General features: G+C 43.1%; 1 protein-coding gene across 3 annotated transcripts in view; it reads right to left on the bottom strand.

Annotated features, from left to right (window-relative positions):
- The window catches only part of C2CD3 (C2 domain containing 3 centriole elongation regulator), a 130411-nt gene that overhangs the window by 11271 nt on the left and 96796 nt on the right, over positions 1 to 22344 (bottom strand). For 2 of the 3 annotated variants that reach the window (XM_079928274.1, XM_079928273.1), the window contains 4 exons: positions 17292 to 17453; positions 13627 to 13847; positions 10788 to 11706; positions 6152 to 6263 (listed from right to left, as the gene is read on the bottom strand). In XM_079928274.1, the coding sequence (XP_079784400.1) occupies positions 6152 to 6263; positions 10788 to 11706; positions 13627 to 13847; positions 17292 to 17453 (1414 nt within the window). The other variant, XM_079928275.1, reaches the window with a different exon arrangement.

Raw genomic sequence — 22344 nt, forward strand, 5'->3', positions numbered from 1 at the left:
AGATGAAACAGTCATAAGGAAGGGGGGCTGAGAGCTGGCCTCTATACCCTATCTGTGTGACACCTGGTGCTCTTCAGTGCAACCAGGCTTTGAGGCCTGATCACCCCATCTGACAGATGACACAGACTCAGAAAAATCAGAAGACTTGACGAAGTTCACACAGAGAACTGTATCCACTATACTGTGGGGAAAAGGGGAAAACACCTGTTTCACAAATGCTAGAAATGGAGACTGTCTGGGAGGTTCCTGGGTTCAGGTGCATTTTTCAGTGTGGTTGAAGGATTAGGCCTTCCCTTAGATCTTGTGGTGGAGCCAGGTGAGCTAAGTATAGCTGTCCCAGGACACTGGGTGAGAAGAGTCAGCCTCTCAAAATGCTCCTCTTCAGCCTTCAGAGCCTTAGGAAGAGGCAAAATAGATGGAATCCTCAAGTTGGGGGTACAGGACAAGGCTCCTGCCCTCCCCTGCCCACCTCTCACTTTGAGCTGTTGACTGTGCCTGAAACATAACCACAAATAGAAGACAGAAGAGAAAACAGGGACTTCCCTGGCAGTCCAGTGGTTAGGACTCTGTGCTTCCAATGCCAGGGGTGTGGGTTCGATCCCTGGTCGGGCAACTAGGATATCGAATGCCAAATGGCATGGCCAAAATAAATAAATAAATAAATGGACATAAGAGAAAATAGAAGCTTCCATCAAATGGGAAACTCTATCACCAAATCTAATCCTACCTGCTTTAGCACCCATCTTCTCTGTCTGCCTGTATGCTTGTATGCTATAGGGTGAGTTTTCTTTTTCTTCTCAACAGGCTAATATCTCCACATGTGCTCTGGATCCAGGGACTAGTCTTTCTATTCTCTCCCTCTCCTGCATCTTCCCTTCTTCTTTTCTCTACTGGTCACTGCACTGCTGTACAGAAAAAGCTGAAGCCTTTCCCAAATAAAAAAAAACAAAACAAAAAACCAAAAAAACTTACCTTATCTCAGATGCTACCCCACCCGCTATCCTATACTTCTGATCCATATTCACAGCCAAATCTATGGAAGGACTTGGTGTCTCCATTTTGTCACCATTCAATCATTCTTACAATTTAAATTACATACGATTTTGTGATTTCATGGTGTAATATACCAAAGAATACTAACATATTTAAATTATGAAGCATGATAAAAATGAACATCAATAAACCCACAACCCAACCTAAGAACTAAAGCATTGTTAATACTGTTGAATAGACCTATGTGCTCTTCCTCCCCCATCCTATTCCCAGCCTCTGCAACTGTGAACATCATAGTCAAACTGTTGAAAACCAAAGAAAAAAATCTTAAAAGTAGCCAAAGAACAAAGGTCACATAACATTCCGGGCAACAACAATAAGGATGATAGCTGCTTCTCATCAGAAACAATGGAGGTCAGTAGAATGTGGAGTGATAGTTCTAAAATGCTAAAACAGGTAATACCCTGGCCGTCCAGTAGTTAGGATGTGGAGCTTTCATTGCTGAGGGCCAGGGTTCAATCCCTGGTTGGGGAACTAAGATCCCACAAGCTGCACGGCGTGCCCAAAATTAAAAATGAATGAATGAATGAATGAATGAATAAAATGCTAAAACAAACACAATTCAAGTTAGAATTCTATATCCAGTGAAAAAGTATCTTTGAAAAATGAAGGCAAAATACATTTCAGCCAATTGAAGCTGAGAGCATCAGCTCCCAGTAGGTCTGCACTACATGAAATTCTAAAGGAAGTTCTTCATGTTGAAGGGAAATGGTAATAAACTGAGACCAGGGTGTGAAGAAGGAATGAAGCCAAGAGCATAAGTTGCAGAAAACGTGCTGCTACAAACACATCAAGTAGTGAGAAAGGCTCATCACCAGTGAGGACAACGAACACCCTGATGTTTCCTGGATCGTGGGACTTTCAATGCTGAAAATGAGACAGCTCGGGTGAACTGTGATGACTGGCTACCCTAACTAGGACCCCGAATAAGGTCCTGAGGAGGGAGCTGTTCCTGAGAGCAGCAGACAAACAATGGAGTTTTGCTGTGGGCAAGAAAGAGAAAAGGCTACAAAGTGTATGAGACTTTATCTTCTCAAAACTAGACTTGCCCTTTAACTGAAGTAAACATGATTACATCCCTCTCCCACCCTTTGTATCTTATGTTTAATAGATCAAAGATAATAAGTCCCCCCAGGAGCTGGCACATCATGAAGGCAGAAACACAAAAGCAGGAACAGCAGTTCCATTTGGCAGTTGAGAGCTGACAGCTCAGACACAGTGACTCACAGACCTCCCTTCCTACAAGGCACATCTCACCCACTTGGCTGGGAGGGGAAGAGGGAAAGGAAACTAACAGTGTCTGCGTTTTTCCTCTAGGGTAATTCTTGTCATCCTCTTATTAGGTAAGAATTCTATTAGCCTGATGTTACTTTAAAAAAAACCAAGACTCAGAAAGGTCAAGTCACTTGCCCAAGATCACTTAGCCACGTCGCAGATTCAGTATTTCATATCATAGATGTCTTGTTCAAAAGCTTGTGCTTGGTGCTGGACACAGCCCTGCTACCCTAGCATAAGTGCTGACGTGAATACATGGGGCATGCAAAGGAAGATGCAGAGTAGAAGGAGATGAACTGGTGACCTGAACCAGAGTAGAAATAAGGCCACGGAAATGCAGAGCTTCTGGTGGGGACTGGCACCTCTCCTCCTCTAGGACAGGAATACAAATTTGATAAAAACTGAGATGTGTGGGAATTTACACTTATCAATGTGCCAAAGAAATGAGGTGTCCTCAAAATGATGCTGGGGAAGCTGGGGGAGAAGTGGGGAAGGAAACCAGTAAAAGAACTAGACATCTTATGGCTTCTCTTTAGGACTATACCCCTAGGCTCCCAGGATACTTCTGGACTGACCCCATCTGTCATCAAAGTAGGCCCTGGAAGAGCATTAAAAAATGTTTAAACGTTAACTGCAAAATGAAACCTATATAAAGAAGGCAAATTAGCTAGAAAAATATACCGTAAGCCAAGTGTCATGATTTTAAAGTGGTGCAACGGAAAGCACAGAGTTTGCAGTCATACTGGTTGGGAGACCCTGGGTAGGTGACAACCTACTTAACCTTTATGTGTCTCAGTTTCTACAGAATAGAAACTATAATACCTTGTAAGTCTGTATGGGAAGTTCTGTATGGGAACCTCAGTTTTCTCATCTATTAAATGGGGATAACAATAGTACCCCTCTTATTGGGTTCTTGGGAGAATTAAATCAGTTTACACATGTAAAATGCTTAGAATAATGTCTAGTGCACGGTAAGCATTACATAGTGGTTGGCTATTATAATTAACAAATAAGCTAATACATTTTGCTCATAGCATGTATTATTCTCTCAAATTGTTTTTTTCAAAGCTCCACAATCCACCTCCTAGAGTAATGAAAATAAAAACAAAAATAAACAAATGGGACCTAATTAAACTTAAAAGCTTTTGCACAGCAAAGGAAACTATAAACAAAACGAAAAGACAACCCACAAAATGGGAGAAAATATTTGCAAATGAAGTGACCGACAAGGGATTAATATCCAAAATATACAAACAGCTCAAGCTCAACATCAAAAAAACCAAACAACCCAATCAAAAAATGGGCAGAAGATCTAAATAGACATTTCTCCAAAGAACACATACAGATGGCCAAAAAGCACATGAAAAAATGCTCAACGTGGCTAATTATTAGAGAAATGCAAATCAAAGCCACAATGAGATATCAACCTTACAGCGGTCAGGATGGCCATCATCAAAAAGACTACAAACAACAAATGCTGGCGAGGGTGTAGAGAAAAGGGAACACTCCTACACTGTTGGTGGGAATGTATGTTGGTGGGAATGTAAATTGGTACAGCCACTATGGAGAACAGTATGGAGGCTCCTTAAAAAACTAAAAATAGAACTACCATATGATCCAGTAATCCACTCCTGGATATATATGTATGTATGTATGTATGTATGTATGTATGTATGTATGTGTGTGTGTGTGTGTGTAAGTAGTGCTGCAATGAACATTGGGTTGCATGTATCCTTTCGGATTATGGTTTTCTCTGGAGATATATATCAATATATAGTGCAACTGTAACTAGTGCTGCAATATATATATATATATATTGCAGCACTACTTACAGTAGCCAAGACATGAAAGCAACCTAAACGTCTATCAACAGAGGAATGGATAAAGAAGATGTGGTACATATATACAACGGCATATTACTCAGCCATAAAAAAGAGTGAAATAATGCCATTTGCAGCAACATGGATGGACCTAGAGATTATCATACTAAGTGAAGTAACTCAGACAAAGACAAATATCATATGATTTCACTTACATGTGGAATCTAAAAAAACCAACACAAATGAAGTTATTTATAAAACAGAATTAGATTCACAGACTTCAAAAACAAATTTATGGTTCCCAAAGAGGAAAGGTGGCAGGGGAGGGGTAAATTAGGAGTTTGGGATTAACATACACACACTACTATATATAAAATGGATAATCGGGACTTCCCTGGTGATCCAGTGGCTAAGACTCTGTGCTCCCAATGCAGGGGTCCCAGATTCAATCCCTGGTCAGGGAACTAGATCCCACATGCCACAACTAAGAGTTCACATGCCGCAACTAAAGATCTCACATGCTGCAACTAAAGATCCCACATGCCTCAACTGAAAGATCCTGCACGCAGCAACGAAGATCCTGTGTGCTACAACTAAGACCAGGCACAGCCAAATAAATATTAAAAAAAAAACCCAAAATGGATAATCAATAAGGATCTACTGTATAGCACAGGGAACCCTACTCAATATTCTATAATAACCTATACGGGAAAAGAATCTGAAAAAATATGGATATGTGTATATGTATTACTGAACCAGTTTGCTGTACACCTGAAACTAACATTTTAAATCAACAATACTTCAATCTAAGATAAAAATTAAATAAAAAGAAAAAAGTCTTCATTGGACTGTTGGTGAGATGAGATGAGCCTAACCATCGCAACTGTACAACCAATAGAAATTTACTCCAAGATTTCATTTACTCTTATAAACTGCGTGCCCAAATAATAAAAAGGAGAATTAAAAATAAAATAAAAGCTCCATGAGGCAGGGGCTTTGTGTCTCCTCCTCAGTACAGCACAGTAGTTAGGAACACAGATTTTGAAACCAGACTGCTTGGGTTCTAATTCTGGTTCTACCACTTAACTACCTGTGTGAGGCAAGTTACTTAATCGCTTTGTGCCTCAGTTTTCTCATCTTAAAATAGGGATAAAAGTATGTACTTCATCAGGTTGCTGAATTAAAGGAGTTAACCTAAAGTGCTTCAAACAGTGCTGGGTACCTGGCAAGCACCACCATGATCATCGTTTTCAGCTTAAACACTGCCTCCTCAGGGAAAGCCTGTTCTTTCTCCGAGCATCTAGGACTCATCACAATTTGTAAATATTTTTTGTTTACTGTTTGTACTCCGTTAAGACAGGGAATTTGCCTTATTTACTACTGCATGCTCAGCACCTAGCACAATGCCTGATACAGCACAGGTATTCAGTAAATATATGCTGAATGATTATTGAAGCAGATATTATTTCCGTGCCACCTGCGAGAAAGGTCCAGTGCTGTGTCAAGGCAGAAGAGAGCACAGCTAGGATTTGCACCAAGGTTCCAACAACCTAACTCAGCTGCATGACGAATAGTTACGAGGTATTCTGTAAACAACAAATAGGTCTAACACTCTGTTACTCTCTTCATCCAGACCTTACTCATCTGCCACGGTCTCCCTGTTTGAAGCTTCCTCCATTCAAACCCATCTTTGCTTAGTTGGAGCTCCCACAGCACTCAGTATGTGTTTCTTAGCTGAGTCCTGTTTTTACACTTCTGTGCTATTTCTTCTACCTGTCATCTCAGCTGATGATGCCCTTGCTCTTAACACATTTGCTCTTCCTCACTTTTCCCGAGCTCCTCCCACTGCTGGGCCCACAGGATACGCTCAGCACAAGCTTGGAGAGTGACCACTGCTGCTGCCTTTCCAGGAGCATGGCCGGGGCCACTCTGCATTCTGTATGCTTTCATGAAAGAGATTATGACTCTATAGGAAACAGGAGGTCGGCCAGGTGTCCTCTTACCTGATCTGCTGTGGCTGGTGGTGGCAAAGCTGTAGAGAGAGAGAGCATCCGCAGGGAGGCCTCCAACTGCTGGGGAGGTAAAAAGAAGTTGGGCACCACAATGGGCTCTGGGCTATAAAGGTAGTTAAGGGACACAAATACCTAGAAATCTTCCCCAGACAAGCATCTCCTCTGACCTCTACCAACCCTTTGTTTCCCTCCAACTTATTCCTGCCCATGAATCCTTTGCTCAAGTGGTTCCCTCTGCCTGGAAGGCTCTGCAACTCCTAACAAATTGGTCTATACTTATGGGTCACTTCAGATCCCGCCTCCTCCCGGAACCCTCCTCTAAATCTCAGCCACAGTGACCCCTCCTTTCCTAGTCTAGTGCCCAGTCTGAAACACAGGCTAATGCTTTTTTTTTTTTTTAAATTTTTTTTTTGGCTACGTTGGGTTTTCGTTGCTGCGCATGGGCTTTCTCTAGTTGCAGAGAGCGGGGGCTACTGTTCGTTGCGGTGAGCGGGCTTCTCATTGTGGTGGCTTCTCTGGCGTGGAGCACGGGCTCTAGGCACACAGGCTTCAGTAGTTGTGGTAGGCAGGCTCAGTAGTTGTGGCTCACGGGCTCTAGAGCGCAGGCTCAGTAGTTGTGGTGCACCAGCTTAGTTGCTCCGCAGCATGTGGGATCTTCCTGGACCAGGGCGTGAACCTGTGTCCCCTGCATTGGCAGGTGGATTCTTAACCACTGATTCTTAACCACAGGGAAGCCCGGCTAATGCTTATTTAGTCTGATATGACTCTCAATTTGTTTCCCCCAATATTCCCTAAGCTTCTCAAAGGCAGAGGCGGTGTATTTCCTTCAGTCACCTCACTACTTCCCTAGAGCCCCATGAGGCTGGCAGGTAGCAAGCACTGGGTGATACTTGCCGAGGGCCTGCTGGCCAAAACCTGACAGGGTAGGGGTGGGAAGGTGGCTCCAGGGCAGCATCTTAGGCTGGAAGGTGCTGCCTGGCATTGAAGGAGGGCCTGTCCTCCTGGGTGTTCTGTGCTCACATCCAGAAACGAGGGCTCTGTATAAGTAGGCACAGCTGATCCACCACCTGGACATGAGCCCTAGAAGTCGGGTGCTGTATCTTGCACTTCTCCATATCCTCTGGAGGTACCCAGTACTGTGTTGAGAACACAGTGTTCCACAAATTTGTTCAGTCAAAGCAATGATTCAGTTTAGGAGGGGACTATTTTGATGGGCTATTTGTTTCTGTTCAATAAGCGAAGTATGGTTCTGATGCAAATTGGTCTATCACTGTTCTTCCATGCTAGGCTTCGAACTCGAGGAGGGCAAAGATGAGCTCTCTTTCACATTATATTCCTGTCACCTAGCATAGTACCCGAGACACAATAAATGTTCAATAAATATCTACTGAATGAATGAAATGTTATCATTTCCTGCTTTGGCTCAAGTCCCTGATTTTTCTACAGAGAGGTGGGGATGGAGTTGGAGATCCTGAAGGGAAAGAGCCCTTTGACCTCAGCCTTCCTCAGAGGCCCCGGTGAGGTAGGACCTATTTGCTGTCACGCTCTGACTGCTGAGGACTCAGCCTGACAGTCAGCTTGGCTGGGAGGTGCCCAGGGTGTGCTGAAACACCAAGCTCCCCTGCTCAGCCCAGCACCACCTGTCTTTCTAAGGGTCTTGCTCCAACAGTAACCTGTGTCACTTATTAGATGGTACCTTCACAAAAGTTCACACTTTGTGCCTGTTCCTTCACCTGTAAGATGGATATAATAATTATACCTTTTGTTTTGAGAATTAAATGACATTATATATACAAAGTGCTTAGAATGGTGCCTGACACATAGCATGTACTCAGTAAATGTCAGCCCTTCCTGTCTCCCCAGTTGAGGGGGAAAAGTCACCACTGGTTCCCTCACACCTACTGAAATCTGCTTTCCATCCCCACCTCTGCACTGTCCTCCTAATGCTAAAGCCAGCGAATACATGTCAGTCCACATTGTGCTGGACTTGTCTTAAGCATCAGGGTGCTGACCACCACTCCCCGAAACCCTGCCGCTCCCATCTCTCTCGCCGGCCCTCCTCCACCTCCACCATGGGCGCGTCTGCTCCCCCTGCCCTCACGTACTGGTGATCCTCAGGGCTCTGTCTTGTGTGGCTCTCCCTTTCCCTGTCTCCTTGCTGTTCTTGTCTGTTTCCAGAGATATCTACCTTTATAGCTGATCTCATCCTGAACTCCGGGTCTGCATTTCCTCCTGGACGTCTCACAGGCACATGTGCAAAATAGAAATCTGCCTCTTCCCTCCAAACTGTCTGCCTTCATTTACTATTTCCTAGTAAATGACCTAACTTGTGATTGAAATCTAGTAAATGACCTAACTTGTGACAGAAATGACCTAACTTGTGACAGAAATCTCTCAGTCATACTTCTATTTTCCTCTTTCTCACCCTGCCCCTATCTAATCCTCTCAGATCCCTCCTCCTTTTCCTCATCATAAAACAGTCTATGCTTTAGGTCAGACTTTCTTCATCTTTCATTATTACTGCAAGTTTCCTACCTGGTCTCCTTGCTTCTGGTCTCCACTGACCTAATCCACCCTCTACAAGGCACTGGGAGAATTTTCTAATATGTAAATCTGACCAATCATACGCTTGCTTAACATTTACTGAACACTATTTACGCACCAGGCACTATGCTAGGTAGTTTACATTGTTAATTCAATTTTCACAACAACCCCACAAGAAAACTACGGTTATTACTTATTTATTTAAAGATAAGGAAACTGAAGTTTAATCTGCTAACAAGACAGAGTCCAAGTACCTTAGCCAGATATAAAAGGCCCCCTCAGATCCAGCCCAGCTTCACCCCTCACCATCCCTCTTATCTGGGGGCTCTAACCACAGTGACTTCTGCCCACAGGCTAGGCTCCTTCAAGTGGCTACGCCTCTGCGCACACAGTTCGCTGTGACTAGAACGTTCTTGTCCCTGCCTACAGAATGGCTATTCATCTTTGAGGTCCAGCTCTACTGTCTCTCTTTCTGGGATACCTCCAGAGTTATGGCAGCTTCCACCTCTTGTTCCCTAGCATTTTGTCCATGCCTTAGAACAATAAAGGCTATTTATCACTGCCTATTTACTGTTACTGTCATTACCTGTCTCCTACCTCATAACGGGAACTTCTCGAGGTAAGGTCTGATTCAAATCTCTGTCGTCATTACACAGCACCAGGCCTGGCAATACTCACTTTTTGAAAGAATGAGTAGTCGGGAAGGCCCGAATTAAAGCAGTGCCCTTAGGACCTGGCACATGTGACTGCTCCTCCACTGACCATAAATTCTGAGCACAACTAAATCGACTGCAGAGGCAGAAACATCAGAAGCCAGGAAGAATGAGGCCAGGAAAGAACACCGAGGCACTCTGCTTTCAGTGCTCAGCCTCTAGCCATTTCACGCTTGAAGCCTCTCCTGAGCCCATACCCCCTACCCTCAGGTTTCTCTCTGCCTTGCATCAAGAATCACATCTGTGTGGTACGTACAAATGTTCCCACTCATTTGATTTTCTCAAGAATCCTGTGAAACTGATAGCTCATTTCAATCTACATTTACTGATCCTTTCTGTGTGTCATGTCTGGGGACATGGAGAAAGACAAGGTCCTTGACCTCCTTGGGAATGTGCAGTCTGGTGGGTAAGGGATTATTACCTCCATCTTATAGGTGAAGAAATCGAGGCTCAGAAAGGTTAAACTATACGCTTGATGTTACACAAGTAGTAAGAGCTGGGTCCGAATGGTCGAAGTCAGGCCCCCTGATTTCTAGTGGAGAAAGGACTGCAAAGCACTACAAAGGCAGCCTGCTTCACCCACCAGCCCTGCAATAACCCCTGCTTATTGTTGGGATATCAGGTGAGCTGATGTGATCAGCTGGTTAGGCTACAGATGTGAGGGCTACTGATGGTCCCAAGTGGTTTCCTTTCCCCATAACATGCCCATCTGCATTTCAAAGGAGGAAGAGGGGGAATGTCAGATGCCCCTCTCCCCATCAACACTGCCATCCTGGGGGGGCTTGGGTAAGACCATTTCAACAGTGCTCACTTTCCCCTCCCCTTGGACCCATCACTTGCCCTTAAAAAAAGTTAATTAGGCAAGTCACTAAAACTCTGAGTCTCCATTTCATTACACGCAAAATAGAAATGATACCAACTTTAAAGACTTGTGTGGCCGAATGCAAAATGTATGTAAAGTGCCTGGCACACGGTAAATGCTCAATCCGTGGTAGGACTCTTCTTTCTCTATATCCTCCCCTGAAATTTCAACTGAGATTAATGGTCTCATTCCTTAGATGCAGAACTTTGCCTTCAGGTGTAAAATACCCAGAGATTAATCAGATAAATCAGGCTAGGATAGGCTAATGAATGTACTACCAACATCTAAACCCAGTACGAAGCATTATACTTCAGAGGCCTGATGATAATGGGAATCGTAGCACCTGATCAGTACAGGTGAGTCTTCAGCAGGAAGGGGCTCCCCATGCCCCTGAGTGCATTCTATGAGGGGGGACAATGCTCACGCTCATGCGGCTGGCCTAAGCACCGGCACCCAAAATGCCTAGAGATGGCTTAAGGGGCTACCTGGGGGAAACACCAAAGGATACAGAAGGATGCTCTGCTTCGTGGACACCTCTGACCCAGATGTCTGCTGCTTCTGCCTGATGTCAGGGCAGTTGATGGGTGGCTGCTTATGGTTTTCCCTTCTGCTCTGGGAGGCTGGGTGTAGAGGGAGCTTCTCAGAGCTATCAGCAGAGTCACTTAGCTCATCAGAGGCCACTTCCTTCTCAGCCTGGGCCTCTGGCTTGGGCTCCTGGTCCTGGCCTGCCTTTGGTGAGTGCCACCCAACACAGGTTTTGCTCTGTTGGGCTCCTGAGAGTGTCACATGGGAGCTGAGCTGAGGGCCTGCTGAGGCAGGCTCTCCAATCCTGGCCTTACAGGCCATGTCCTCACAAGGAACAATACTTTGGCTAGGAGAGCCCTGCCTATGCAAGTGGGGGTTAACAGTCCTTTCCGGGCTGGACAGAAAGCTACTTCTGACCTTGAGCTCCTCTCTGGGGAAAGGCTCTGAAGGACAAGAGGGGCCTTCCCTCTGCCCCTCATCAGGCTGAGGGCTGATGATCTCACTTGCATCTGACATGAAACTGGACCAAGGGCTAGTTTTGTCTGTCACGGTGGTGACCTCATTGAGGGCCCTGGGCTCAATGATGTCTTCTTCATAGTCCTCATCACTGTAGGCCAGGCCTGCCCTGGTGTCCTCACTGCTCTGCATTCTTGTGGTGGGTACCCTGTGCCCCAGGGCCTCGTGAAGCACTCCTCTTCCACCTGAAGTCTCTTCAAGAGTAGAGGGAGGTGGGGAGTTTCTGCCCTCATCTGGAGCTCTTGCCAATGGCAGGTCTGGAGTTGTGCTTCGTTCTTGCGTGGCTATGTCCTGAGCATCTGGGAGGGTGGTGACTTCTCTGCTTCTACTCCTCGCTTGGTGAGAACGCAAAGATCCTTGGGAGTTCCGGGTGATAGTCTGCAGATCTAAACAGTAACAGATATCACTCTTACTACAAGGTAGGGCCCCAGACCACTCAACTTTCCCACATTAGCTTCTAGTTTCAGATGTAGTCTTGCAATCAGACCTTTGAACAAACCTTGAAGATAATAGTTAATTTGCCCCCAAGAGTCAGTGAAACTATATTCAAGGCGGTACAATTTCTAGCATTTTATTCTAATATCAGAGGACCAAAATCTAATCCATTTATAGCTGTGGTTACGTCTGTGGAAACACTTTCAGAGACTATCTGCTCATGCTCAGGAATTCTTGGGAGCTGGGAGTCCTGGTAGGAATGTTCATGCTTCCATTTACTGCAGTAATTACCTATATTAAAAACCAAAATGAGAATCCACTTATTTACCTATTTGATAACAGCTATTAGAACTATTTTATTTGGAAAATAAAAGCAAAGAAATACCCATCAACCAAATGATAAGGCTGTGGAGATTTGTGAAGAAAATGGAGGCGGCATGGTGTGCTGGAAAGAGCACAGGCTTTGGAGCCAGTCAGGCTTGGGTTCAAATCTCTACTGTCACTTGTCAATTTTGTGGTTACGAGCAAACTACCCTGAGTCTGTTTATCTTTAAAATGTGATAAAACACCACCTTTTTCACAGCGTTATGGTGAAAAATATATGAGATAAATAGGCATACATTGTGTAGCACATATATAGGCATTCAGTAACTCCTTTCAAAATTCATCCTCTCCTTGTGAAAATCAGTTCTCCTTCCGTCATCCCCTTGCTTAGAACTCCCCTTTTTCTTCCAGGATAAAGATTAAACTACTAAGCTTGCCTTCAAGGCCCTTCGGCTTCAAGCCTTTGATTCTCCCCACTCTCCTCTTTTAATATGACCTTTAAAGGGATTCTCCTTATCCACTCTCACCTCCACCCCAGACAAGCCTCCCTCTGTTTTGCTCTTATGCTTTCTTTCTGGGGGGCAGCTTCTTTGGTTGACTATAGAATGCATGCTTGAGGAAAGCACAGACAATGCCTGTCTTGTCCACCACTGTATCCTGCCAGAACTAGTGACACAGTAATGCCTGGCACAGTTGGCTCAATAAACAGTAAGTGGAAGCCAAACACAGAGTACACTTCTGTGGTCCTGGCTACCAAAAGGTTAGGTATCTGGGAGAAGAGGGCAGGAAGGTTTGTGTCTAATATCAACCATGGTGGCTTGCTTTCCCTTTAAAGAGAAAAAACTGAACTTATTCATTCCTGTGTAGAATCTACACATTCTGCTTGAGAAAAATGATCCCGGGAATTCCCTGTGCTTTCACTGCTGAGGGTCCGGGTTCAATCCCTGGTCGGGGAGCTAAGATCGCGGTGTGGCCAAGAAAAAAAAAAATCTCCCTGAATGATATCAATACAGTCAAAGTGAGAACCACCACTTAAGGGGGCTTTTCAAAGGGTAGACTATGGACCACCAACACCTAGAATCATCTGGGGTGCTTGCTAAAAGTGTAGTCTTCTGGCCTCTGAGAATTAAAATCTGAAATATGTTTGTAGCTGAGTTTTTCTGAAAATAGAGTGGCACGAGTTCACGAACTGCCACTGAAGAACTCATCTAATCCATTCCCCTTTTTCTGGTTGGGGAAACTGAAGCTCAAGAAGGGAAAGGGTATGCTCAGAGTCAAACAGTTAAGTCCGTGCCACAAACCCACCAAGGACTCGACTTGGGTCCCCTGCCTCTCAGACCCATGTTCTTTCCATTGCACATGTCCCAGTGCCACGCTACTACGTCTCTCCTTTCAAAAGGAAGACAGTAAATAAGTAAGTAAGAAAGATGGTGAAAGCTGTTGGTCTCTATTTGCCATAAAGACTTGTCTGAAGGCACACATTCAAATGCTTTTTGAATAAGTACCCATGACCATAACTCCTCATCAAGAGCGGCCCTGAGCCATACCCGTGATTAACGAGCTGACTTGCAACACCAGGTTATTGGATTTCTCCAGGATGCAATGGCTTTCGGGGTCTAGGCTGCTGGCTCCTGGCCGAAGATGGTCCCCCTGACTCTCTTGGCACTGCGAGGTGGCAGTATGGGTCTGAGGACTGAGGGGAAGTAAAGGCTTGGTGAGCTTCTGGCTGAAGTACTGCTGGATCTGATCTAGCTCACTCAGATTCCTCCTGCAAAAGAAGAAGGGGAGAAGAAAAAAGGGTCATTCACTGGGATTATGAGCATCTTTTATGTTCCTCTGACCTTCCATTGCTTGAGCTAGGACCTTAGCATCTCTCACTTGGTCTATTAACAGCAGGGCCCCTCTCTCTCCAATCCACCAATTCATCCTTCACCTCTCTGACTACAATTCCACTGCCGGGGACAACATTTTCCCCCTCTATCTGGCTAATGGGATTCCTCTTCTGATGTCCAGCAAGTATTCTACCTCCTTATAGGGAACCATTCTTATCATCATTCCAGTCCTCACTTCCCCTTACTCTGGACTAGCACTGACCTCTGCTACCTTTTAACCATTCCTGATGGAATGGTTCAAGCAAGTGACCTTCAAGCAAGTGACCTCTTCCAGCAAGCCTTCCCTGACTCTCTAAGTTGGTTTAAGGGCCTCTCCTCTGTGCTCTAGTCTTTCTGTACTCTTCAACCATATCATTTGTTTGTTTCACATCAATTTCCCTTGATGTGATGTGAACTCTGTGCTGGTTCCTTTACATCTACTGCACCCAGCACAGTGCTTGGCACAAAATAAATGAATGCTGAATGGATAAATAGACATGAATAAATGGGCTTTACAAAAATCTTCTATTCAAAAACCTTTAATTGGGGCCCATTCATTCTTACTACTCCGAGGAGAAATCACACCAACTATTACCACCTTCACTTGCATAGGATTTTACGTTTTATGCTTTCAAACACATTACCTTGTTTAATTCTCATCCAACCAGATGAGATCAGTAATTACTGTTTTACAAATAAGGAATGTGAGGGTCAGAGAATTTAAGTGATTTGTCTAGGGTAAGAAGTAGCATGCAGCTACTCAGAAATTGGAACTCCAAGACTTATGCTTTTTCCATTATAGTACATGGGCTCTGTCCCAACTGGGTTCATTTCTGCCTCACACTCCTGCAGGCTAGAACTCGAGTTCAAGCTGCTCCCTGCTCTGTCCCTGTCCTATTCAGGGGTGCAGCTCGTATTTCTCCTTTTCAAAGTCCATTGCCCCAAGTCATTAGGCCACCTCTCCCTTAAACTTCTTCACTCTTGGCATCTAACCTTCTGCCTTAGATTTTCCCTTAGTTTTCTCATTATGTGTTAGTTTAGTTTCCCTAACTAGGCCATGCGCGTCTGGTAATAGAAGATAACATCTCAAACTTCTCTATTTCTCTAGTATACTCAGTGTGCCTGGCACAACTTGCACAACGCAGACACTAAATAACTGTGAAGTAAACAGAAAGTCTTTCTATCCTTTTGTTAAGAACAGTCTGCATATCTTAGAGTCAAACGTAAATTAAATGAGAGGACAAAGCTGATCCTTATTCTATCACTAGAAGCCACAACTCTATCAAATCATAGTGGATTTACTTAGGTGTCTATATCTGGGTTTATGCCACATAGATAAATACTTGTAGCAGGAACATGAAGACAAATGTCAACTTGGTGAAACTTTAGAAAATATGCAAACCCAACTGGCCTCGTCAGAGGTTCTGGGTATAGAACCTATTAACACCTAGCTGCAAATTCCTCATTTGTGGGAAAAGTTTGGTAATACTTGCCCTGCAGGCCTCACAGGATTGCTGTGACTCAAATGAAACACTGCTTTAGGGCTCCATGAACCCAAGGAAGTAATGCAAAATTGACATTATCTTGTTTCATCTCTGTTTCGTAGAGAATTTGTCTACGGCAGTGGTTCTCAAAACCTGGCTCTAGGACTGGCAGCATCAGCATCACCTGAGAAGTTGTCAGAAATGCAAATTCTCAGGCCCTATCCTAGACCTACTGAATCAAGAACTGTATGGGTAGGTCCCAGCAATAACTGTTTTAATAAGCTCTTCATGTGATTCTGACACACACTAAATTTTGAGAACCACTCCTCCAGGGCAGTGGTTTTTAGCCTGATGGTTTTAGCTCCAAGGGGATATTCGGCAATGTATGGAGACATTTTTGGTTGTCACAGCTGGGAGAGGGGTGCTACTAATATTTAGTGGATAGAGACCAGGGATGCTGCTAAATATCCTACGATGCACAGGACAGGCCCCCACAGGCAAAATATCTGGCCCAAATGTCAACAGTGCTGAGGCTGAGAGAAACTGCTCTAGGGTGAAGGAGAGTTTCTTTCTCTCCTTCCTCAGTGGGTGCTAAAGTATGTCAATTGAATGGACCAATAAAATGCAGCCACACTGTTGATGGTTTTACTTAGCCTCCAATCTCCAGCATCTTCCTAGAATGAGAATCTGAACATATTACTTTCTTATAAGTTTGAGCAATTTCCCAGTCTATAGCATGACTGCTCAGTCCTTTCTAACCCATGTCCCACCAAAAAAGATTTGCCAATCTTTCATTCTGAGCTTGTTTTATGAAATCAAATAATAGATTAGTTTTTTCAAAAAATAAAATCCTTTTTTATATTTGTTTCCTCAAACTTTACACATTCTCTTCCTCCCGACCCCATCACTTTCCATTTGAGAATCACTGTTGTAAAAGTGCAAACTCTTGGCCTGACATTCAAGGCCCTTCAAGAACTGACTCCCACACAGCTTGCCCTGCTCCCTACATCTTATGCTCAGCCTCACCCTAACTGCACTGCTGGTATCTCCCCAAACTGGGCTTATTGTTTCATGCTCCTGGCCTTAGCACATTTTTTTTCTGCACAGAATGCCCTTCATATTTGTTGACTTGTTCCTTTAAAGACCAGTTCAAATGTGACTTCTTTATATCTTTCCATGTACCTTATCTTACTCATTCCTCCATGTATCCTTGGCCAGGAAACCTGGAACTCTTATCATACATGGTTATAATTATAATGGCAACATGGCTGTCTCCTCTGCTGGGAATGGCAGAGCCAGGATTGGAAATCAAGTCTATCTGACTCTGGAGCCAAGTCCTTTCCATTGCACCACACTTCTTACTAGGTAATCCAGGGGCTGATCCAAATGATCTCTAATGGTCCTTTCAATTCTCACAGTGCTTTTCTGGCTTAGATGCTGACTAAACTAAGAAAGAGATAGGGAAGCATTAACAGGACAGATGCTGGTCTGGAAGAATCCAGTGGCTGTGAGGATAAAGACAGTGAGACAGCAGGCAGGATCAGGCTTCATAAATTGTACAGTAGATGTGAGGGTGGTTATTATTAAGTTTGATGACCAATCTAAAGTTTCTATATTTATAGATGGACCAGAAATATAGCCCCCTGAAGGACTGGAAGGCCCCAAGCTGAGACAGATTCATCTGTGAGGAATCCTGTGAGGCTCCAGGTCCACTTCGAAGCTAACATACACGAAAGCCCTTGCTAAACATCCCGGAGCGGTGGTAGCTGATAGAAAGCAGTACTGCAGGTTGCCTTTGCCCCTTCACCCTGCGCTCCACTATGGTTCCCTGTGTCTTTACTCAGCAGAGAGCCTCACCTGAGGGAAGTCAGAATGGGAGTATGGGAGGAAAAGGGTGATGTGGTCAGTTTGTCATCACTTGGCAAGATTGCCTCTCCCTGCTGCAGGGATTCATGGAATCGGCGGATGTTCTGCACATGCTCTTCATGGCGTGATGCCTTGCTTCTTGTGGTACTGCTTCTATCAGGAATAAATGGGGGCAAAATAAATTCCCAACCAATGAGAAAACAAACAATAAATTCGTGACAACAAACAAATCACCCTCCTGACATGGTACCGCAAATCCATCCCCACTACCACAGTTCTGGCTTCATCGACTCAATTGCTTGGATTATAATCATCTCCTGAAAATTCTGTCTTCAGTCTTATTCATTCCCCTTTTATAAATTCTCTACATTATAGCCTCAGTGATTTTTTAAAAACACAGAACTGAAATAACAATAACATTTATGGAGTCCTTATTATGTGCCAAGCACTGTTCTAAGCATTCAACATATACTAACCTATTCAATTACTATCATTCCTTTCTAGCTTTGGCTTCTCTTTATCTTTAGAACAAATTTCAAGTTCCTTAGCATGGTATTCAAGAACTTGATCCCAGCAATAATCATCTTCTTTTTGTTTTTAATTAATTAATATTTATTCATTTAAAAATTAATTAATTTATTTTTGGCTTAGTTGGGTCTTAGTTGTGGCACGTGGGATCTTTCGTTGTGGCACACGGGCTCTTCATTGCGGTGCACAGGCTTCTCTTTAGCTGTGGCGCGTGTGGGCTCCAGAGTGCATGGGCTCTGTAGTTGTGGCACATGGGCTCTCTAGTCGTGGTGTGCGGGCTCAATTGTCCCGCGGCATGTGGGATCTTAGTTCTCCAACCAGGGATCAAACCTGCGTCTCCTGCATTGGAAGGCTGATTCTTAATCACTGGACCATCAGGAAAGTCCCTTCTTCTTTTTAAATAACAGCTTCATTGAGATATAATTCACATACCAAAGAATTCACCCATTTAAAGTGTACAATTCAATGGATTTTAATATATTCAGAGCTGTGCAACCATCAGCACAATCAATTTTAGAATATTTTCATCACTCTAAAAAGAAATCCTACCCCAAACAGCCATTACTCCATACTTCCTCCTCTCCCCTGACCCTCCACCCAAACCTCCCAGCCCTACGCAACTGCTAATCTACTTCCTGTCTCTACAGATTTGCCTATTCCAGATATTTTATATTAATGGGATCATACATATGTGATGTTTTGTGACTAGCTTCTTCCATTTAGCATAATGTTTTCAAGCTTAATCTATGTGGTAGCATATATCAGTACTTCATTCCTTTTCATGGCTGAATAATTTTCCATTGTATAGATATATCACATTTTGTTTATCTACTTATCAGTTGATAGACATTTGGGTTGTTTCTAATCTTTGGTTATTAGGAATAATGCTGCTACAAACAATCATGTACAAGTTTTTGTGTGGACATATGTTTTCATTTCTCTTGGGTATATATATAGGAGTGAAAGTACTGGATCATATGGTTACTCTATGTTTAACCTTTTAAGGAACTGCCAGACTGTTTTTCAAAACAGCTGCACCATTCTACATTCCCACAAGCCATGTATGAGGATTCCAATTTCTCCATATCCTCCCCAACACTTGTGATAATTTGTCTTTTTGATTACAGCCATCCTACTGGATGTGAAATGGTATGTCATTATAGTTTTCATTTATATTTCCCTGATGGCTAATGACATCAAACACCTTTCATGTGCTTATTGGCCATTTGTATATCTTCTTTAGAGATATATCTATTCAGATCATTTGCTTATTTTTTTTATTTTTTTGCGGTACGCGGGCCTCTCACTGTTGTGGCCTCTCCCGTTGCGGAGCACAGGCTCTGGACGCGCAGGCTCAGTGGCCATGGCTCACGGGTCCAGCTGCTCCGCAGCATGTGGGATCTTCCCGGACCGGGGCACGAACCCGCGTCCCCTGCACTGGCAGGCGGACTCTCAACCACTCTGCCACCAGGGAAGCCCCATTTGCTTATTTTTAATTGAGTTATTTGCTTTATATTATTAAGTTGTAAGAACTCTTTATATATTCTGGATACAAGTCTCTTATCAGATCTGTGATTTGCAAATATTTTCTCACATTCTGTGGGTTGTCTTTTCACTTTCTTGGTATCGTTTGTAGAAGGAAAGTTTTAAATTTTGATGAATCCAATTTATATTTTCCTTTGTTGCTTCTACTTCTGGTGTCATATCTAAGGAATCATTGCCTAATCGAAGGTTATAAAAATTTACTATGTTTTCTTCTAAGAGTTTTTATAGTTTTAGCTCTTATATTTAGATATAGGACCCATTTGGAGTTAGTTTTGTATATGGTCTGAGGAAGGGGGTCCCACTTCAGTCTTCTGCTTGTGGATATCCAGTTGTTCCAACACATTTCTTGAAAAAAGACTATTCTTATTACTAAACCATCTTGGCACATTTGACATCTTGGCATCCTTGGCACATGGGTTTATTTCTGGATTCTCAATTCTATTCTATTGATCTTTATTTCTATCCTTATACCAGTGCTGTATTGTTTACTGTAGCTTTGTAGTAAGTTTTGAAATTGGGAATGTTTTTCTTCCTTTTCAAGATTGTTTTGCCTATTCTGTGTCCCTTAAATTTCCATATGAATTTTAGGACTAGCTTGCCCATTTCCATAAGGAATCCAGCAGGGACTGTGATATAGGGAGTATGTTGAATCTACAGATCAATTTGGGGAACTGATCTTAACAATATTAAGTCTTCCAATCCATGAACATGGGATATCTTTCCATTTATTTATAACTTCTTTAATTTATTTCAACAATGGTTTATAGTTTTCAGAGAAAACGTTCTGTACTTTTTTGGTTAAATTTATTCTTAAGTATTTTATTCTTTTTGATGCTATTGTAAATGGAATCATCTTTTCAATTTCTTTTTGGATTATTCATTGCTGATGTACAGAAACACAACTGATTTTGTATATTATATTTTAAAAGTTTCCCAGTTTGGGGGTGTGTTGCAGGGAGGGATAAATTAGAAGGTTGGGATTAACATATACACACTACTATATATAAAACAGATCACTGGGAATTCCCTGGTGGTCCAGCAGTTAGGACTCTGTGCTTCCAATGCAGGGGGCACAGGTTTGATTCCTGGTTGGGAGACAGATCTTGCATGCTGCACAGCACGGCCAAAAAAATAAAAAAATTAAAAAAAAAAAGATAACCAACAGGGACCTACTGTATAGCACAGGGAACTATACTCAATATTTTGTAATAACCTATAAGGGAAAAGAATCTGAAAAGGAATATATATATATATATATATATATATATATATATATATATATATATATATAAAATCACTGAATTACTGTGCTGTACACCTGAAACTAACATGATATTGTAAATCAACTATACTTCAATAAAAATAAAAATTTAAAAAAATTGTAAGAAATTAAAAAGTGTCCCCATTTAAATTTCTAATATGGTAAAAACTGATAGCTATAACCTACAGAAACAAACCTCTTTGAGGTCATCAATAATTTTTAAGAGTATAAGGGGGTTCTGAAGTGGAAATGTTTGAGAACCACTGCTTTATTAAAGTATAACTGGTATATAATAAACTTCACATATTTAAAGTGTACAATATGTATTTTAACATATATGTACCTCTAAGGAAACCATTACCACACACATTAAGATAATGAACATATCCATCACCCCTAAAAGTTTCCTCCTGTCCTTTGTAATTCCTCCCTCTTTCCCGCTCCATTCATCCTGCCTTATCCCTAGGCAACCACTGATTTTCTTTCTGTCACTATAGATTAGTACACATTTTCTAGAATTTTATATAAATGGAATCATATACAATGTACTCTTTGTCTAGCTTGTCTCTCTCAGCATAATTATTCTCTCAGCATAATTATTCTGATATTCCTTTGATTGTCTCACTGATTGGCTATGGTCAACGTAACACCTATAAAATAGATATTGGGATCTAGGATTTCACATACACATGGGATCCCTTCATGCAGAGGGCAGAGGCTCTCTTCATGTGGTAGGAAAGCTACATAACACTGAAATGGGTCTTTGAGTGGCTAAGCAGTATTAGAGTATCTTTCTTGGAATAAAGGGTCTACTCAGTAACTGCTGCTGTAGGAGTGGCTTGTATAAGATCCCTTGCCTTCTCCCTGAGGTAGAGAGAGAGACAAGGAAAAGACTGATGGAGGCAGGGGAATGCCAAATGACACTAGGGCCTGAGGGGAATGGGGTGGAAAGAAGCAATCTTAGTCTTAGATTCTACCCTTTGACAGGATGGAATATGCTCTAGTCCTGATATCCATTTGCATATCCACAGTTGGCTAGGTGAAAAGGGTGGGCCAACTGCTTTTCACAAAATAACCTGGCATGTAGGTTTGGGAGGGGAAGGGTCATGATATGTTTCTCACACAGCTGATGACTGATTTTACGGATGAAGGTTAAGGCCTCTGAGGAAAAGAGAAAAGAGTCCCTTGCACTGAAGCTACCCTTTTTTTTTTTTTTTTTTGCGGTACGCGGGCCTCTCCCCGCTGTGGCCTCTCCCGTTGCGGAGCACAGGCTCCGGACGTGCAGGCTCAGTGGCCATGGCTCATGGGCCCAGCCGCTCTGCGGCATGTGGGATCTTCCTGGACCGGGGCACGAACCCGTGTACCCTGCATTGGCAGGCGGACTCTCAACCACTGCGCCACCATGGAAGCCCGAAGCTACCCTTTTGATAGCAGTAAAACTTCCCTTTTTTTTTTTTCCTAAAAAAATATTTATTTATTTATTTTTGGCTGTGATGGGTCTTATTTGCAGCATGCGGGATCTTTCATTGCGGCACGCAGGCTCTCTAGTTTTGGCGTGCAGGCTCAGTTGCTCTGCAGCACGTGGGATCTTAGTTCCCCGACCACGGATCGAGCCTGTATCCCCTGCATTGGAAGGCAGATTCTTAACCACTGGACCACCAGGAAAGTCCCTAGTTTCTATCTTATAAAAACTCTTTTCATAGGATCTTG

The sequence above is a fragment of the Stenella coeruleoalba genome (assembly GCF_951394435.1).
Source record: "Stenella coeruleoalba genome assembly, chromosome: 8".
Classification (NCBI taxonomy): Eukaryota; Metazoa; Chordata; class Mammalia; order Artiodactyla; family Delphinidae; genus Stenella; species Stenella coeruleoalba.